Consider the following 18,468-nt stretch of genomic DNA (forward strand, 5'->3'; position numbering starts at 1 on the left):
AACCACCCCGAATACCTCGATTAGATTCCAGTCTGTAACTCACTCCTTGGTATCTGTTATTATATCTATTAACCGCCCGGAACCCCTCGATAAAATTCCAGTCTGTAACTCACTCTTGGGTGTCTGTTACTCTACATATAACACCCTTGAACCCCTTGATTGGATTCCTGTATGTAACTCACTCTTGGGTATCTTTTATTCTATATATAAACCACCCGGAACCCCTCGAGTAGATTCCAGTCGGTAATTCACTCTCGGGTGTCTGTTACTCTATATAAAACCCCCTTGAACCGCTCTATTAGATTCCTGTCTGTAACTCACTCCCCGGTATCTGTTATTCTATATATAAACCATCCCAACCCCTCGATTAGATTCCAGCCTGTAACTCACTCCCGGGTATCTGTTATTCTGTATATAACCCCCTTGAACCCCTCGATTAGATTCCTTTCTGTAACTCACTCTCGGGTATCTGTTATTATATATATAACCCACCCCGAACCCCTCGATTAGATTCCAGCCATTACCTCGGACCCGGGTCTCTGTAATGCTATATCTAAACCACCCCGAACCCCTCGATTAGATTCCAGTCTGTAACTCACTCCCAGGTATCTGTTATTCTATATATAAACCCGCCCGAGCCCCTCGATTAGATTCCAGTCTGTAACTCACTCCCGGGTATCTGTTATTATATATATAAACAACCCGGAACCCCTCGATTAGATTCCAGTCTGTAACTCACTCTCATGTGTCTGTTACTCTATATATAACTCCCTTGAACCCCTTGATTAGATTCCTGTCTGTAACTCATTCTCGGGAATCTGTTAGTCTATATATAAACCGCCTGGAACCCCTCGAGTCGATTCCATTCTGTAATTCATTCTCGGGTGTCTGTTACTCTATATATAACCCGCTTGAACCCCTTGATTAAATTCCTGTCTGTAACTCACTCTCGGGTATCTGTTATTCTATATATAAACCGCCCGGATCCCCTCGAGTAGATTCCAGTCATTAACTCACTCCCCGGTATCTGTTATTCTATATATACCCCCCTTGAACCGCTCGATTAGAATCCAGTCTGTAACTCACTCTCAGGTAGCTCTTATTCTATATATTATCCCCCCCCAGCCGGGACCTGTTGATTAGATGCCAATCTGTAACTCACTCCCGGGTATGTGTTATTCTATATATAAAGCACACCGAAACCCTCGATTAGATTCCAGTCTGTAACTCACTCCTGGGTATCTGTTATTCTGTATATAAACCATCCCGAAACCCTCGATTAGGTTCCCGTCTGTAACTCACACCCGGGTATCTGTTATTCTGTATATAAACCACCCCGAACCCCTCGATTAGATTCCAGTCTGTAACTCTCTCTCGAGTATCTATTATTCAATATATAAACCACCCCGAACCCCTTGATTATATTCCAGCCTGTTACTCACTCCCGGGTATGTGTTATTCTATATATAAACCACCCCAAACCCCTTGATTATATTCCAGCCTGTTACTCACTCCCAGGTATCTGTTATTCTATATATAAACCACCCCGAACCCCTCGATTAGATTCCAGTCTGTAACTCACTCTTGGGTGTCTGTTACTCTATATATAACTCCCTTGGACCCCTTGATTAGATTCCTGTCTGTAACTCACTCTTGGGTATCTCTTATTCTATATATAAACCACCCCGAACCCCTCGAGTAGATTCCAGTCTGTAACTCACTCCCGGATATCTGTTATTCTATATATAACCCACTTGAACCCCTCGATTAGCTTCCAGTCTGTAACCCAGTCTCGGGTATCTGTTATTCAATATATAACCCACCCCAAACCTCTCAATTAGATTCCAGTCATTAGCTCACTCCCGGGTATCTGTTATTCAATATTTCACACCCCCTGGGACCTCTTGATTAGATGGCAATCTGTAACTCACTCCCGGGTATCTGTTATTCTATATATAACCCCCTTGAACCCCTTGATTAGATTCCAGTCTTTAATTCTCCTCGGGTATCTATTACTCAATACATAACCCACCCAAAACTCCTCGATTAGATTCCAGTCATTAACTCACTCTCGGGTATCTGTTATTCTATATATAAACCCCTTGAACCCCTTGATTAGATTCCAGTCTTTAATTCTCTCTCGGGTATCTATTATTCAATACATAACCCACCCCGAACTCCTCGATTAGGTTCCAGTCATTAACTCACTCCCCGGTATCTGTTATTCTATATATAATCCACCCTGATGCCCTCGATTAGATTCCAGTCTGTTACTCACTCCCGGGTATCTGTTATTCTATATATAAACCACCCCGAACTCCTCGATTAGATTCCAGTCATTAACTCACTCCCCGGTATCTGTTATTCTATATATAAATGACCCCGAACCCCTCGATTAGATTCCAGTCTGTTACTCACTCCCGGGTATCTGTTATTCTGTATATAAACCACCCCGACCCCCTCGATTAGATTCCAGCCTGTAACTCACTCCCGGGTATCTGTTATTCTATATATAAACCACCCCGAACCCCTCGATTAGATTCCAGTCTGTAACTCTCTCCTGGGTATCTGTTATTCTATATATAAACCACCCCGAACCCCTCGATTAGATTCCAGTCTGTAACTCTCTCCTGGGTATCTGTTATTCTATATATAAACCACCCCGAACCCCTCGATTAGATTCCAGTCTGTTACTCACTCCCGGGTATCTGTTATTCTATATATAAACCACCCCGACCACCTCGATTAGATTCCAGCCTGTAACTCACTCCCGGGTATCTGTTATTCTATATATAAACCACCCCGAACCCCTCGATTAGATTCCAGCCTGTAACTCACTCCCGGGTATCTGTTATTCTATATATAAACCCCCCCGACCCCCTCGATTAGATTCCAGTGTGTAACTCACTCCCGGGTATCTGTTATTCTATATATAAACCACCCCGAACCCCTCGATTAGATTCCAGTCTGTAACTCACTCCCGGGTATCTGTTATTCTATATATAAACCACCCCGACCACCTCGATTAGATTCCAGCCTGTAACTCACTCCCGGGTATCTGTTATTCTATATATAAACCCCCCCGACCCCCTCGATTAGATTCCAGTGTGTAACTCACTCCCGGGTATCTGTTATTCTATATATAAACCACCCCGACCCCCTCGATTAGATTCCAGTCTGTAACTCACTCCCGGGTATCTGTTATTCTATATATAAACCCCCCCGAACCCCTCGATTAGATTCCAGTCTGTAACTCACTCCCGGGTATCTGTTATTCTATATATAAACCACCCCGACCCCCTCGATTAGATTCCAGTCTGTAACTCACTCCCGGGTATCTGTTATTCTATATATAAACCACCCCGAACCTCTCGATTAGATTCCAGTCTGTAACTCTCTCCCGGGTATCTGTTATTCTAAGCGAGCTCCCTTACACCCTCCTGCCATCTCTCTCTGCATTTCCACCCTTTCCCCCTCTACCTCCCTCCCTCTCCCTCCCTCTCCCTCCCTCTTTCTCTCCCTCCATCTCCCTCTCTCTCGCTCTCCCTTTCATTCCCTCTGTCTCTCTTTCCCTCTTTCTCATTCTCTCTCCCTCCCACTCTCTCTCTTTCTCTCCATTCCTCCTACTTTCCCCCTCTAACTCTCACCCTCCCTCTCTCTCCCTCCCTCCCTGACTCTCCCTCAATCTCTCTTCCTCAGTCCCCCTCCCCTCCCTACCTCCACCCTCCCTACCACTCCCCACGTCCATATCATCTCCCCATCACTCCCTCCCTCCGTCACCCCTCTTTCCCCCCTCTCCGTCCCCCTCACCCTCTCCCTCCCTACCTCCCTCCCTCTCCCTCCCTCTCCCACCCTCCCTCTCCCACCGTCTCTCTCTCTCTCCCTCTCCCTCTCTCTCTCTATCCCTCCCATTCCCTCCCTCCTCCCTCCGTCCTCCCTCCCTCCTCCTTTCCTCCTCCCTCTATCTCCTTCCCTTCCTCCTCCCACTACCTCCCTCCTTCCTCTCCCTCCCTCTCTCTCCCTCTCCCTTCCTCCCTCTCTCTCCCTCTCCCTTCCTTCCTCCCTCTCTCTCAATTCATCTCCCTCTCCCTCCCTCCCTCTACCTCCCTCCCTCTCCCTCCATCTCCCTCTCCCTCCCTTCCTTCTCTCTCCCTCTCCCTCCCTCCTTTGAGGGAGGCTGGGGGTCGAGGGAGGGAGGGAGGTGGGTCTGTAGGGAGGGAGGGAGGCGGAGGGTGGAGGGAGGGAGGTGTGGGGCGGAGGGAGGGAGGGAGAGAGGGTAGGAGCGAGACGGGGGTTGGATGGAGGGAGGGAGGCAGTAGGTGGAGGGTGGGAGGTGGAGGGTGGAGGGAGGGAGGGAGCCGGGGTTGGAGGGGTGGAGGGAGGGAGGGTGGTGGGGAGGTGGAGGGAGGGAGGGGGACGGTAGGAGGGAGGGAGGTGTGGGTGTTGAGGGAAGCGGTAGGTGGAGTGAGGGAGAGAGGGAGGTGGTTAGTGGAGGGAGGTAGGGAGGGAGGCGCGGGTTGAGGGAGGTGGTAGGTGGAAGGAGGGAAGCGGCGGGTTGGATGGAGGGAGGGAGGCGTGGGTTGAGGGAGGCAGAGGGAGGGAGGCGGTAGGTGGAGGGAGGCTGAGGGAGGGAGGGAGGTGGAGGGTTGAGGGAGGCGGGGGAGTTGAGGGTGGTGGAGGGAGGGAGGCGGGTGTTGGATGGAGGGAGGGTGGCAGTAGGTGGAGGGAGGGAGGGAGGTGGGGGTTGAGGGAGGGAGGGAGGTAGGGGATTGAGGGATTCGGAGGGAGGGAGGGAGGGAGGGTGGAGGTAGGTGGAGGGAGGGTGGCGGAGGGAGGGAGGGAGGGAGGTGGGGGGTTGAGGGAGGGAGGGAGGGAGGCAGTAGGTGGAGGGAGGGAGGATGGCAGAGGGAGGGAGGCAGGGGGTTGAGGGATGCGGAGGGAGGGAGGCGGAGGGAGGGGGTTGAGGGAGGGAGGCGGAGGGAGGGAGAGAGGGAAGGAGGGAGGCTGGGGGTTGAGGGAGGGAGGGAGGTGGTAGTTGGAGGGAGGGATTGAGGGAGGGAGGGAGTTGGAGGGAGGCGGTAGGTGGAGGGAGGGAGGGAGTGAGGGAGGGAGGGAGTGAGGGTGGGAGGTGGAGGGAGGCGGTAGGTGGAGGGAGGCGGTAGGTGGAGCGAGGCGGTAGGTGGAGGGAGAGAGGGAGGGAGGCGGGTTTGAGGGATGCAGAGGGAGGGAGGGAGGCAGAGGGAGGGGGTTGAGGGAGGGAGGCGGAGGGAGGGAGAGAGGGAGGGAGGGAGGCTGGGGGTTGAGGGAGGGAGGGAGGGGGTAGGTGGAGGGAGGCGGTAGGTAGAGGGAGGGAGGCGGGGGGTGGAGGGAGGTAGGGAGGCGGTAGGTGGATGGAGGCGGTAGGTGGAGGGAGGCGGTAGGTGGAGGGAGGGAGGGATACTCTCTGTGGTCCAGTAGCAGGTCCAGGTGTCTGTCCAATCACCAATGAGTGACAGGAGGAGGGAGGGAGGGAGGTGGAGGGAGGCAGGGGGTTGTGGGAGGGAGGGAGGGAGGGAGGCAGTAGGTAGAGTGAGGGAGGGAGGGAGGGAGTTGGAGGGAGGCGGTGGTTGAGGGAGGGAGGAAGGTGGAGGGAGGCGGTAGGTGGAAGGAGGGAGGAAGGGAGGGAGGTGGATGGAGGCGGTAGGTGGAGGGAGGGAAGGAGTGAGGGAGGCGGGGGGAGGCAGGGGGTTGAGGGAGGGAGGTGGAGGGAGGCGGTAGGTGGAAGGAGGGAGGGAGGGAGGGAGGTGGATGGAGGCAGTAGGTGGAGGGAGTGAGGGAGGGAGGGAGGTGGAGGTAGGCGGTAGGTGGAGGGAGGGTGGCAGGGAGGTGGAGGGAGGCGGGGGTTGAGGGAGGGAGGGAGGCGGTAGTTGGAGTGAGGGAGGGAGTGAGGGAGGGAGGGAGGTGGAGGGAGGCGGTAGGTGGAGGGAGGGAGGGAGGTGGAGGGAGGCGGTAGGTGGAGGGAGGGAGGGAGTGAGGGAGGGAGGGAGGGTGGTGGAGGGAGGCGTTAGGTGGAGGGAGGGAGAGAGAGAGGGAGGGAGGTGGAGGAAGGCAGTAGGTGGAGGGAGAGAGGGAGGGAGGGAGGCGGGGGTTGAGGGATGCAGAGGGAGGGAGGCAGAGGGAGGGGGTTGAGGGAGGGAGGCGGAGGGAGGGAGAGAGGGAGGGAGGGAGGCTGGGGGTTGAGGGAGGGAGGGGGTAGGTGGAGGGAGGCGGGGGTGGAGGGGGGTAGGGAGGCGGTAGGTAGAGGGAGGCGGTAGGTGGAGGGAGGGAGGGATACTCTCTGTGGTCCAGTAGCAGGTCCAGGTGTCTGTCCAATCGCCAGTGAGTGACAGGAGGAGGGTGGAGGGAGGGTGGCAGGGAGGTGGAGAGAGGTGGGGGTTGAGGGAGGGAGGGAGGCTGTAGTTGGAGTGAGGGAGGGAGTGAGGGAGGGAGGGAGGGAGGTGGAGGGAGGTGGTAGGTGGAGGGAGGGAGTGAGGGAGGGAGGGAGGGAGGTGGAGGTAGGCGGTAGGTGGAGGGAGCGTGGCAGGTAGGTGGAGGGAGGCGGGGGGTTGAGGGAGGGAGGGAGGCTGTAGTTGGAGTGAGGGAGGGAGTGAGGGAGGGAGGGAGGGAGGTGGAGGGAGGGAGGAAGGTGGCGGTAGGTGGAGGGAGGGAGGGAGTGAGTGAGGGAGGGAGGGAGGGTGGTGGAGGGAGGCGTTAGGTGGAGGGAGGGAGGGAGGTAGGTAGGGAGGCGGTAGGTGGAGGGAGTGAGGGAGGGAGGCAGGGAGGTGGAGGGATGCAGTAGGTGGAGTGAGGGAGGGAGGGAGGTGGAGGGAGGTGGTAGGTGGAGTGAGGGAGGGAGTGAGGGAGGGAGGGAGGTGGAGGGAGGTGGTAGGTGGAGGGAGGGAGGGAGTGAGGGAGGGAGGGAGGTGGAGGGAGGCGGTAGGTGAAGGGAGGGAGTGAGGGAGGGAGGGAGGTGGAGGGATGCAGTAGGTGGAGTGAGGGAGGGAGGGAGGTGGAGGGAGGGAGGGAGGGAGGGAGGTGGAGGGATGCAGTAGGTGGAGTGAGGGAGGGAGTGAGGGAGGGAGGGAGGTGGAGGGAGGCGGTAGGTGGAGGGAGGGAGTGAGGGAGGGAGGTGGAGGGATGCGGTAGGTGGAGTGAGGGAGGGAGGGAGGGAGGGAGGGAGGTGGAGGGAGGCGGTAGGTGGAGGGAGGGAAGGAGGGAGGTGGAGGGAGGCGGTAGGTGGAGTGAGGGAAGGAGGGAGTGAGGGAGGGAGGTGGAGGGAGGCAGTAGGTGGAGGGAGGGAGGGAGGGAGGGATACTCTCTGTGGTGCAGTAGCAGGTCCAGGTGTCTGTCCAATCGCCAGCGAGTGACAGGGAGGGAGGGAGAGGTGACTGAGTGACTGCTGAGTGCCAGCTGGGTGTTGAGTAGGGGTGGGTACGCACCGTCCTGTCCAACCCCCTCTCTCTCTCTCTCTCTCTCCCTCTCTCTCACTCGCTCTCTCTCTCTCTATCCCTTCCTCCTTCACTCGCGCGCTCTCTCTCTCTCTCTCTCAGCAGCACCAGACAGCTCTTACCAGAGGAGCCTCCCTCTCTCCCTCTCTCCCCCTTCTGTCTCACTCGCCCCCCCCCCATCAGAGAGCAGCCTCTCCTGGCCTCCTTATTCTCCTGTGGACCACATCCCAGCCACCCCCAGCTAGCCAGCCAGCTGGCACCTCCAGCCCGACATATCAGCAACTGCAGAGGTCGGATTCACTGAAGATTAAGCCATGTGAGTATTATCTCTTGCTGTAAATGCCAGAAGAGGAAGGGGGAGGGTGGTAGGGGGGTGGGGTAGATGGATGGAGTGTGTGTTTGGAGGGATGGTGGGCAGAATGCGGCACAGAGAAAGAGAGAGAGAGAGAGGGAGAGAGAGGGAGGGTTGCGTGACTGACAGAGGGAAGGATCGAGACAATGGCTGTGTCATCCCCGATTCGATTAGCTCCCACGTATCATTCATTCAGCATGGCCCATTTCAGCTCCTTCTCAATCTCTCCCTCCCTGTCTCTCTCCCTCTGTCTCCCTCTCTCTCCCTCTCCCTGTCTCTCTGCCTCTCTCTCTGTCTCTCTCTCTCTCTCTGTCTCTCTCCCTCTATATCTCTCTCTCTCTGTCTCTCTCTCTCTCTGTCACTCTCCCTCTCTCTGTATCCCTCTCTCTCTCTGTATCTCTCTCTCTCCCTCTCTCTCCCTCTCTCTCTCTCTCTCTCTGTCTCTCTCTGTCTCTCTCCCTCTATATATCTCTCTCTCTCTCTCTGTCACTCTCCCTCTCTCTATCCCTCTCTCTCTCTGTATCTCTCTCTCTCCCTCTCTCTCTCCCTCTCTCTCCCTCTCCCTCTCTCTCTCCCTCTGTCTCTCTCTCTCTCCCTCTCTCTCCCTCCCTGTCTCTCTCTCTCTCTCTCACTGTCTCTCTCTCTCTCTCTCTCTGTCACTGTCTCTCTCACTGTCTCTCTCCCTCCCTCTGTCTGTCTCTCTCTCTCTCTCACACTGTCTCTCTCTCTCTGTCTCTCTCTCTCCCTCTGTCTCTCTCTCTCTCTCTCTCTCTGTCTCTCTCTCTCTCTGTCTCTGTCCCTCTCTCTGTATCTCTCTCTCTCTGTCCCTCTCTGTCTCTCTCTCCCTCTCTGTCTCTCTCCCTCTCTGTCTCTCTCCCTCTCTGTCTCTCTCTCTGTCTCTGTCTCTCTCTCTGTCTCTCCCTCTCCCTCTCTCTCTCTCTCTCTCTCGCACTCACACCCCTGCAGTTCCTCGGTGTTCAGTTGTGAGCTACATGAATGTCAATGATTCAGCTCAAGGTTGCAGATGGAGCTGCATTCTGACAGCAGCGCAGCGACACAGATATCTCTGCCTCCCTCTCTCTCCCTGTCTCTCTCCCTCTCTCTCTCTCTCCCTGTCTCTCTCTCTCCCTGTCCCTCTCCCTGTCTTTCTCTCACTCTGTCTCTCTCTCTGTCTCTCTCTCTCTCTGTCTCTCTCTCTCTCTCTCTGTCTCTCTCCCTGTCTCTCTCTCTCTGTGTCTCTCCCTCTCTCTGTCTCTCTGTCTCTGTATCTCTCTCTGTCTCTGTCTCTCCCTGTCTCTCTCTCTCTCTCCCTGTCTCTCTCTCCCTGTCTCTCTCTCTCCCTGTCCCTCTCCCTGTCTTTCTCTCACTCTGTCTCTCTCTCTGTCTCTCTCTCTCTCTGTCTCTCTCTCTCTGTCTCTCTGTCTCTCTCCCTGTCTCTCTCTCTCTGTGTCTCTCCCTCTCTCTGTCTCTCTGTCTCTGTATCTCTCTCTGTCTCTGTCTCTCCCTCTCTCTCCCTCTCTCTCTCTCACTGTCTCTCTCTCTCACTGTCTCTCTCTCACAGTCTCTCTTTCACTCTCTCTCTGTCTCTCTCTCTCTCAGCCTCTCTCTGTGTCTCTCTGTCTCTCTCTCTCTGTCTCTCTCCCTGTCTCTGTCTCTCTCCCTGTCTCTGTCTCTCTATCTCTCCGTCTCGCTCTCTCTCTCCCTGTCTCTGTCCCTATCTCTCCCTGTATCTCTCTCTCTCTCTGTCTCTCTCTCTCTCTGTCTCAGTCTCTCTCTCTCCCTCTTTCTTTCTCTCTCTCCCTGTCTTTGTCTCTGTCTCTGTCTCGCTCTCTCTGCATCTCTCCCTGTCTCTGTCTCCATCTCTCCCTGAGTGTCACTCTCTCCCTCCCTCTCTCTCTCTCTCTCAAGCTCTGTCCCTATCTCTCTGTTTCTCTCTGTCTGTCTCTCTGTCTCTCTCGCTCTCTGTGTCACTCTCTCTTGCTCTCTGTCCCCCTCAGTGTCTCTGTCTCTCTCTCTCTCTGTCTCTCCCTCTCACCCCCTCCGCCTATCTTTCTCTCTCTACCCAATTCTTCCCTTCTCTCTCTCTCTCACCCTCTCATCATCTCACTGACTCTCTCTTTCTGACTCTTCTCTCGCTCTGTCTCTCTTTCTCTGTCTGTCTGTCTGTCTCTCTCTCTCTCTCTCTGTCTCTCTCTCTCTCTGTCTCCCTCTCTCTGTCTCCCTCTCTCTGTCTCTCTCTCTCTGTCTCTCTCTGTCTCTCTCTGTCTCTCTCTCTCTGTATCTCTCTGCCTCTCTCTGTCTCTCTCTCTCTGTCTCTCTCTCTCTGTCTCTCTCTCTCTCTCTCTCTCTGTGTCTCTCTCTCTCTTTCTCCCTTGCTCTCCCATACAGCTGCAGCAATGCAGTCCAAGTCCAGCAAATACACAGCATCCTTGGCAGGAGCGATAGGAAGGAGGGAGGTTGGACAGATAGAGAGGGGGGAGAATGGACTGGAGGATTACACAGAGAGACAGTCAGTAGAAATCTCGATATGCAGCTCAGCTGACTTAGCTGCAGTTTTCACTGACAGAATGGAAAATACAAAGCACAAGTACGGATTGGTTTATACCTCTCACTGTGTGTCTCTCTCTCTGTCTCTGTATCTGTCTCTCTGTAACTATCACTCTCTCTCTCTCTGTGTCTGTTTCTCTGTAACTATCACTCTCTCTCTCTTTGTATCTGTCTCTCTATAACTATCACTCTCTATCTCTGTCTCTCTCTCTGTATTTGTCTCTCTCAGACCCGCTGTATCTATATCTCTCTCTGTACCTGTCTCTCTGCAACTATCACTCTCTCTCTCTGTATCTGTATTTGTCTCTCTCAGACCCAGTGTATTTTTATCTCTCTCTGTATCTGTCTCTGTGTAACTATCACTCTCTCTCTCTGTACCTGTCTCCCTGTAACCATCAATCTCTCTCTGTATCTGTCTCTGTGTAACTATCACTCTCACTCTCTGTATCTGTCTCTTTGTGACTATCACTCTCTCTCTCTGTATCTGTCTCTCTGTAACTATCACTCTCTCTCTCTGTATCTGTCTCGCTGTAACTATCACTCTCTCTCTCTGTATCTGTCTCTCTATATCTATTACTGTCTCTCTGTATCTGTCTCCCTCAGACCAGCTTTATCTTTATATCTCTCTGTATCTGTCTCTCTGTAACTATCACTCTCTCTCTGTAGCTGTCTCTCCATAACTATCACTCTCTCTCTCTGTATCTGTCTCTCTGTAACTATCACTCTCTCTCTCTGTATCTGTCTATAACTCTCACTCTCTCTCCGTATCTGTCTCTCTCAGACCAGCTTTATCTTTATCTCTCTCTGAATCTGTCTCACTGTAACTATCACTCTCTCTCTGTATCTGTCTCTCAGTAACTATCACTCTCTCTCTCTCTCTGTATCTGTCTCTCTGTAACTATCACTGTCTCTCTCTCTGTATCTGTCTCTCGCAGACCCGCTGTATCTATATCTCTCTCTGTATCTGTCTCTCTGTAACTATCACTCTCTCTCTCTCTCTGAATCTGTCTCTCTCTAAATATCACTCTCTCTCTCTCTGCATCCGTCTCTCTGTAACTATCACTCTCTCTCCCTCTCTGTATCTGTCTCTCTGTAACTATCGCTCTCTCTGTATCTGTCTCTCTGTAACTATCACTCTCTCTCTCTCTGTATCTGTCTCTCTGTAACTATCACTCTCTCTCTCTCTGCATCTGTCTCTCTGTAAATATCACTCTCTCTGTATCTGTCTCTCTGTAACTATCACAGTCTCTCAGTATCTGTCTCTCTATAACTATCACTCTCACTCTGTATCTGTCTCTCTGTAACTATCACTCTCTCCTACTGTATCTGTCTCTCTATAGCTATTACTCTCTCCCTATCTCTCTGTATCTGTCTCTCTGTAACTATCACTCTCTCTCTGTATCTGTCTCTCTGTAATTATCACTCTCTCTCTCTCTGTATCTGTCTCTCGCAGTCTTGCTATACCTATATCTCTCTCTGTATCTGTCTCTCTGTAACTATCACTCACTCTCTCTCAATCTGTCTCTCTCAGACCCGCTGTATCTATAACTCTCTCTGTATCTGTCTCTCTGTAACTATCACTCTCTCTCTCTCTGTATCTGACTTTCTGTAACTATCAGTCTCTCTCTCTCTCTCTTTATCTGTCTCTCCCAGACCCGCAGTATCTATGTCTCTCTCTGTATCTGTCACTCTGTAACTATCACCTTCTCTCTCTCTGTATCTCTCTCCCTGTAACTATCACTCTCTCTCTGTACCTGTCTCTCTATAACTATCACTCTCACGCTCTGTATCTGTCTCTCTGTGACTATCACTCTCTGTCTCTATCTGTATCTGTCTCTCTGTAACTATCAGTCTTTCTCTTGCTATACCTGTCTCTCTCAGACCCGCTGTATCTATATCTCTCTCTATAACTGTCTCTCTATAACAATGACTCTTTCTCTTTCTGTATATGTCTCTCTGTAATTATCACCCTCTCTCTCTCTGTATCTGTATCTGTCTCTCCCAAACCCGCTGTATCTATCTCTCCCTCTGTATCTGTCTCTCTCAGACCAGCTTTATCTATATCTCTCTCTGCATCTGTCTCTCTGTAATTATCACTCTCTTTCTGTATCTGTATCTGTCTCTCCCAGACCCGCTGCATCTATATCTCTCTCTGTCTTTGTCTCTCTGTAACTATCACTCTCTGTCTGTATCTGTCTCTCTGTAACTATCACTATCTGTCTCTCTGTAACTATCACTCCCTTTCTCTGTATCTGTCTGTCTGTAACTATCACTCTCTCTCGCTCTGTATCTGTCCCTCTCAGACCCGCTGTATCTATATCTCTCTCTGTATCTGTCTCTCTGAAACTATCACTCTCGAACTCTCTCTCCGTGTCTGTATCAGTTTCTCTGTAACTATCACTCTCTCTCTCTGTATCTGTCTCTCTGCAACTATCACTCTCTCTCTGTATCTGTATCTGTCACTCTATAACTATCACTCTCTCTCTCTGTATCTGTATCTGTCTCTCTGTAACTATCACTCTCTCTCTTTGTATCTGTCTCTCTGTAACTATCACTCTCTCTATCTCTCTGTATCTGTCTCTGTTTATCTATCACTCTCGCTCTCTGTAACTGTCTCCCTGTAACTATCACTCTCTCTCTGTATCTGTCTCTCTGTAACTATCACTCTCTCTCGCTATACCTGTCTCTCTCAGAAAGGATGTAAGTATATCTCTCTCTTTATCTGTCTCTCTATAACTATCACTCTCTGTCTCTCTCTCTGTAACTGTATCTGTCTCTCTATACCAATCACTCTCTCTCTCTCTCTATATCTGTATCTGTCTCTCTATAACTATCACTCTCTCTCTCTATCTGTATCTGTGTCTCTATAAATATCACTGTCTGTCTTTCTCTCTGTATCTGTATCTGTCTCTCTGTAACTAACACTCTCTTTCTCTATGTATCTGTCTCTCTGTAAGTATCACTCTCTCTGTATTTGTCTCTCTCAGACTAGCTGTATCTATATCTCTCTCTGTATTTGTTTCTCTGTAACTATCACTCTCTCTCTGTATCTGTATCTGTCTCTCTGTAACTATCAATTTCTCTCTCTCTGTATCTGCCTCTCTGTAACTATCACACACTCTCTCTCTGTATCTGTCTCTCCCAGTCCTGCTGTATCTATATCTCTCTCTGTATCTGTCTCTCTGTAACTATCACTCTCTCTCTCTCTCTCTATCTGTCTCTCTGTAACTATCACTCTCGCTCTCTCTGTATCTGTCTCTCTGTAGCTATCACGCTCTCTCTCTGAGTCTCGGTATCAGTCTCTCCGTAACTATCACTCTCTCCCTCTCTCTCTGTATCTGTCTCTCTCAGATCTGCTGTATCCATATCTCTCTCTGTATCTGTCTCTCTATAACTATCACTCTCTCTCTGTATCTGTATCAGTCGCTCTATAACTATCACTCTCTCTCTCTCTCTGTCTCTGTATCTGTCTCTCAGTAACTCACTCTCTCTCTCTGTATCTGTCTCTCTGTAACTATCACTCTCACTCTTTCTGTATCTGTCTCTCTGTAACTATCAGTCTCTCTCTCTCCGTATCTGTATCTGTCTCTCTGTAACTATCACTCTCTGTCTCTCTCTCTGTATCTGTATCTTCTCTCTGTAACTAACACTCTCTGTCTCTCTGTATCTGTCTCTCTGTAAATATCACTCTCTCTCTCTGTATTTGTCACTATCAGACTAGCTGAATCTATATCTCTCTCTGTATCTGTCTCTCTGTAAATATCACTCTCTCTCTCTGTATCTGTATCAGTCACTCTATAACTATCCCTCTCTCTCTCTCTCTTACTCTGTATCTGTCTCTCTGTAACTATCACTCTCTCTCTCTGTATCTGTCTCTCTGTAACTATCACTATCTCTCTCTCTGTATCTGTCTCTCTGTAACTATCGCTCTCTCTCTCTCTGTATCTGTCTCTCTGTAACTATCACTCTCTCTCTCTCTGTATCTGTCTCTCCGTAATGATCATTCTCTCCCTCTCTCTCTCTGTATCTGTCTCTCTCAGACCCGGAGTATTTATAAATCTCCCTGTATCTGTCTCTCTATAACTATCACTCTCTCTCACTCAGTCTCTGTAGCTGTCTCTCTGTGAATATCACTCTCTCTCTCGCTCTCTCTGGATCTGTCTCTCACAGATCTGCTGTATCTCTATCTCCCTCTGTATCTGTCTCTCTATAACTATCACTCTCTCTCTCTGTATCAGTATCTGTCTCTCTATAACTATCACTCTCTCACTATCTCTGTATCTGTATCTGTCTCTCTGTAACTATCACTCACTCTCTCTGTATCTGTCTCTCTGTAACTATCACACTCTCTCTCTCTGTATCTGTCTCTCCCAGTACTGCTGTATCTATATCTCTCTCTGTATCTGTCTCTCTATAACTATCACTCTCTCTCTGTATCTGTATCAGTCGCTCTATAACTATCACTCTCTCTCTCTCTGTCTCTGTATCTGTCTCTCAGTAACTATCACTCTCTCTCTCTGTATCTGTCTCTCTGTAACTATCACTCTCACTCTTTCTGTATCTGTCTCTCTGTAACTATCAGTCTCTCTCTCTCCGTATCTGTATCACTCTCTGTATAACTATCACTCTCTCTCTCTCTGTATCTGTATCTGTCTCTCTGTAACTATCACTCTCTGTCTCTCTCTCTGTATCTGTATCTTCTCTCTGTAACTAACACTCTCTGTCTCTCTGTATCTGTCTCTCTGTAAATATCACTCTCTCTCTCTGTATTTGTCACTATCAGACTAGCTGAATCTATATCTCTCTCTGTATCTGTCTCTCTGTAAATAACACTCTTTCTCTCTGTATCTGTATCAGTCACTCTATAACTATCACTCTCTCTCTCTCTGAATCTGTACCTGTCTCTCTGTAACTATCACTCTCTCTCTCTGTATTTGTATCTCTGTAACTATCACTCTCTCTCTCTCTGTATCTGTCTCTCTGTAACTATCGCTCTCTCTCTCTCTCTGTATCTGTCTCTCTGTAACTATCACTCTCTCTCTCTCTGTATCTGTCTCTCCGTAATGATCATTCTCTCCCTCTCTCTCTCTGTATCTGTCTCTCTCAGACCCGGAGTATTTATAAATCTCCCTGTATCTGTCTCTCTATAACTATCACTCTCTCTCACTCAGTCTCTGTAGCTGTCTCTCTGTGAATATCACTCTCTCTCTCGCTCTCTCTGTATCTGTCTCTCACAGATCTGCTGTATCTATATCTCCCTCTGTATCTGTCTCTCAATAACTATCACTCTCTCTCTCTGTATCAGTATCTGTCTCTCTATAACAATCACTCTCTCACTATCTCTGTATCTGTATCTGTCTCTCTGTAACTATCACTCACTCTCTCTGTATCTGTCTCTCTGTAACTATCACTCTCTCTCTGTATCTGTCTCTCTGTAACTATCACTCTCTGTCTCTCTCTCTGTATCTGTATCTTTTTCTCTGTAACTATCACTCTCTCTCTCTTTATATGTCTCTCTGTAACTATCACTACCTCTCTTTCTCTCTCTATATCTGTATCTGTCTCTCTGTAACTATCACTCTCTCTCTCTCTCTCTCTCTCTGTATTTGTCTCTCTCAGACCCGCTGTATCTATATCTCTCTCTGTATCTGTCTCTCTGCAACTATCACTCTCTCACTCTCTCTGTTTCTGTATCAGTCTCTCTGTAACTATCACTCTCTCTCTCTCTATCTGTCTCTCTGTAACTATCACTGTCTCTCTCTCTGTATCTGTATCTGTCTCTCTATAACTATCACTCTCGCGCTCTCTGTATCTGTATCTGTCTCTCTTTAACTATCACTCTCTCTCCCTCTGTATCTGTATTTGTCTCTCTCAAACCCACTGTATCTATATCTCTGTATCTGTCCCTCTGTAACTATCACTCTCTCTCTCTCTCTGTATCTGTCTCTGTGTATCTATCACTCTCTCTCTCTCTCTGTATCTGTCTCTCCCAGACCCGCTGTATCTATATCTCTCTCTGTATCTGTCTCTCTGTAACTATCATTCTCTCTTTTTCTGTATCTGTCTCTCTGTTACTATCACTCTCTCTGTATATGTCTCTCTGTAACTAACACTCTCTCTCTCGCTGTATCTGTCTCTCTGTAAATATCAGTCTCTCTCTCTCTGTATCTGTATCTGTCTCTCTGTAACTAACACTCACTCTCTCTGTATCTGTCTCTCGGTAACTATCACTCTCTCTCTCTCTATCTCCATCTGTCTCTCTGTAGCTATCACTCTCTCTCTCTGTATCTGTCTCTCTGTAACTATCACTCTCTCTCTCCGTATCTGTCTCTTTGTAACTATCACACTCTCTCTCTCTGTATCTTTCTCTCGCAGACTCGCTATATCTATATCTCTCTCTATATCTGTCTCTCTATAACTATCACTCTCCCTCTCTCTCTGTATCTGTCTCTCTGTAACTATCACTCTCTCCCTCTCTCTCTCTGTATCTATCTCTCTGAGACCCGGTGTATTTATAAATCTCCCTGTATCTGTCTCTCTATAACTATCACTCTCTCTCTCTCAGTCTCTGTATCTGTCTCTCTGTGAATATCACTCCCTCTCTCGCTCTCTCTGTATCTGTCTCTCTCAGATCTGCAGTATCTATATCTCTCTCTGTATCTGTCTCTCTGTAACTATCACTCTTTCTCTCTCTGCATCTGTCTCTCTGTAACTATTGCTCTCTATCTGTATCTGTTTCTCTGTAACTATCATTCTCTCTCTCTGTATCAGTCTCTCTGTAACTATCACTCCCTCTCTCTGTATCTGACCCTCTCAGACCCGCTGTATCTATATCTCTCTCTGTATCTGTCTCTCTGTAAATATCACTCTCTCTCTTACTGTATCTGTCTCTCAATAACTATCACTCTCTCTCTCTCTCTCTGTATCTGTCTCTCCCAAACCCGCTGTATCTATATCTCCCTCTGTATCTGTCTCTCTCAGACCAGCTTTATCTATATCACTCTCTGCATCTGTCTCTCTGTAATTATCACACTCTCTCTGTATCTGTATCTGTCTCTCCCAGGCCGCTGTATCTATATCTCTCTCTGTCTTTGTCTCTCTGTAACTATCACTCTCTGTCTGTATCTGTCTCTCTGTAACTATCACTATCTGTCTCTCTGTAACTATCACTCTCTTTCTCTGTATCTGTCTCTCTGTAACTATCACTCTCTCTCGCTCGCTCTGTATCTGTCCCTCTCAGACCCGCTGTATCTATATCTCTCTCTGTATCTGTCTCTCTGTAACTATCACTCTCTCTCTCTGTATCTGTCTCTCTGTAACTATCACTCTCTCTCTCTGTATCTGTCTCTCTATATCTATCACTCTCTCTCTGTATCTGTCTCCCTCAGACCAGCTTTATCTTTATATCTCTCTGTATCAGTCTCTCTGTAACTATCACTCTCTCTCTGTAGCTGTCTCTCCGTAACTATCACTCTCACTCTCACTGTATCTGTCTCTCTTTAACTATCACTCTCTCTCTCTGTATCTGTCTCTCTGTAACTATCACTCTCTCTCTCTCTGTATCTGTCTCTCGCAGACCCTCTGTATCTATATCTCTCTCTGTATCTGTCTCTCTGTAACTATCACTCTCTCTCTCTCTGTATCTGTCTCTGTGTAACTATCGCGCTCTCTCTGTATCTGTCTCTCTGTAACTATCACTCTCTCTCTCTGTATCTGTCTCTCTGTAACCAGCACTCTCTCTCTCTCTGCATCTGTCTCTCTGTAAATATCACTCTCTCTCTCTCTGTATCTGTCTCTCTGTAACTATCACTCTCTCTCTCTGTATCTGTTTCCCTGTAACTATCACTCACTCTCTCACTCTGTATCTGTCTCTCAGTAACTATCATTCTCTCTCCCTCTGTATCTGTTTCTCTGTAACTATAACTCTCTCTCTCTCTCTCTGTATTTGTCTCTCTCGGACATGCTTTATCTATATCTCTCTCTGTATCTGTCTCTCTGCAACTATCACTCTCTCTCTCTCTGTTTCTTTATCTCTCTCTCTGTAACTATCACTCTCTCTCCCTCTGTATCTGTCTCTCGCAGACCCGCTGTATCTATATCTCT

At 49.3% G+C, this 18,468-nt stretch overlaps 2 protein-coding genes across 2 annotated transcripts in view; both read left to right on the forward strand.

Moving 5' to 3' along the window:
* LOC121273143 (rootletin-like) overlaps positions 1-7,805 on the forward strand; it is a 144,757-nt gene extending 136,952 nt beyond the window's left edge. Inside the window, exon 4 of the mRNA XM_041180103.1 lies at positions 7,698-7,805. Coding sequence (XP_041036037.1) covers positions 7,698-7,805 — 108 coding nt within the window. The remainder of the gene's footprint in view (positions 1-7,697) is intronic.
* A 159-nt stretch (positions 7,806-7,964) lies between these two features.
* LOC121273144 (synaptobrevin-like) overlaps positions 7,965-18,468 on the forward strand; it is a 148,711-nt gene continuing 138,207 nt past the window's right edge. Inside the window, exon 1 of the mRNA XM_041180104.1 lies at positions 7,965-7,999. Within this exon, the coding sequence (XP_041036038.1) occupies positions 7,965-7,999 (35 nt within the window). The remainder of the gene's footprint in view (positions 8,000-18,468) is intronic.

This window comes from Carcharodon carcharias, chromosome 40 (genome assembly GCF_017639515.1).
Source record: "Carcharodon carcharias isolate sCarCar2 chromosome 40, sCarCar2.pri, whole genome shotgun sequence".
Lineage (NCBI taxonomy): Eukaryota > Metazoa > Chordata > Chondrichthyes > Lamniformes > Lamnidae > Carcharodon > Carcharodon carcharias.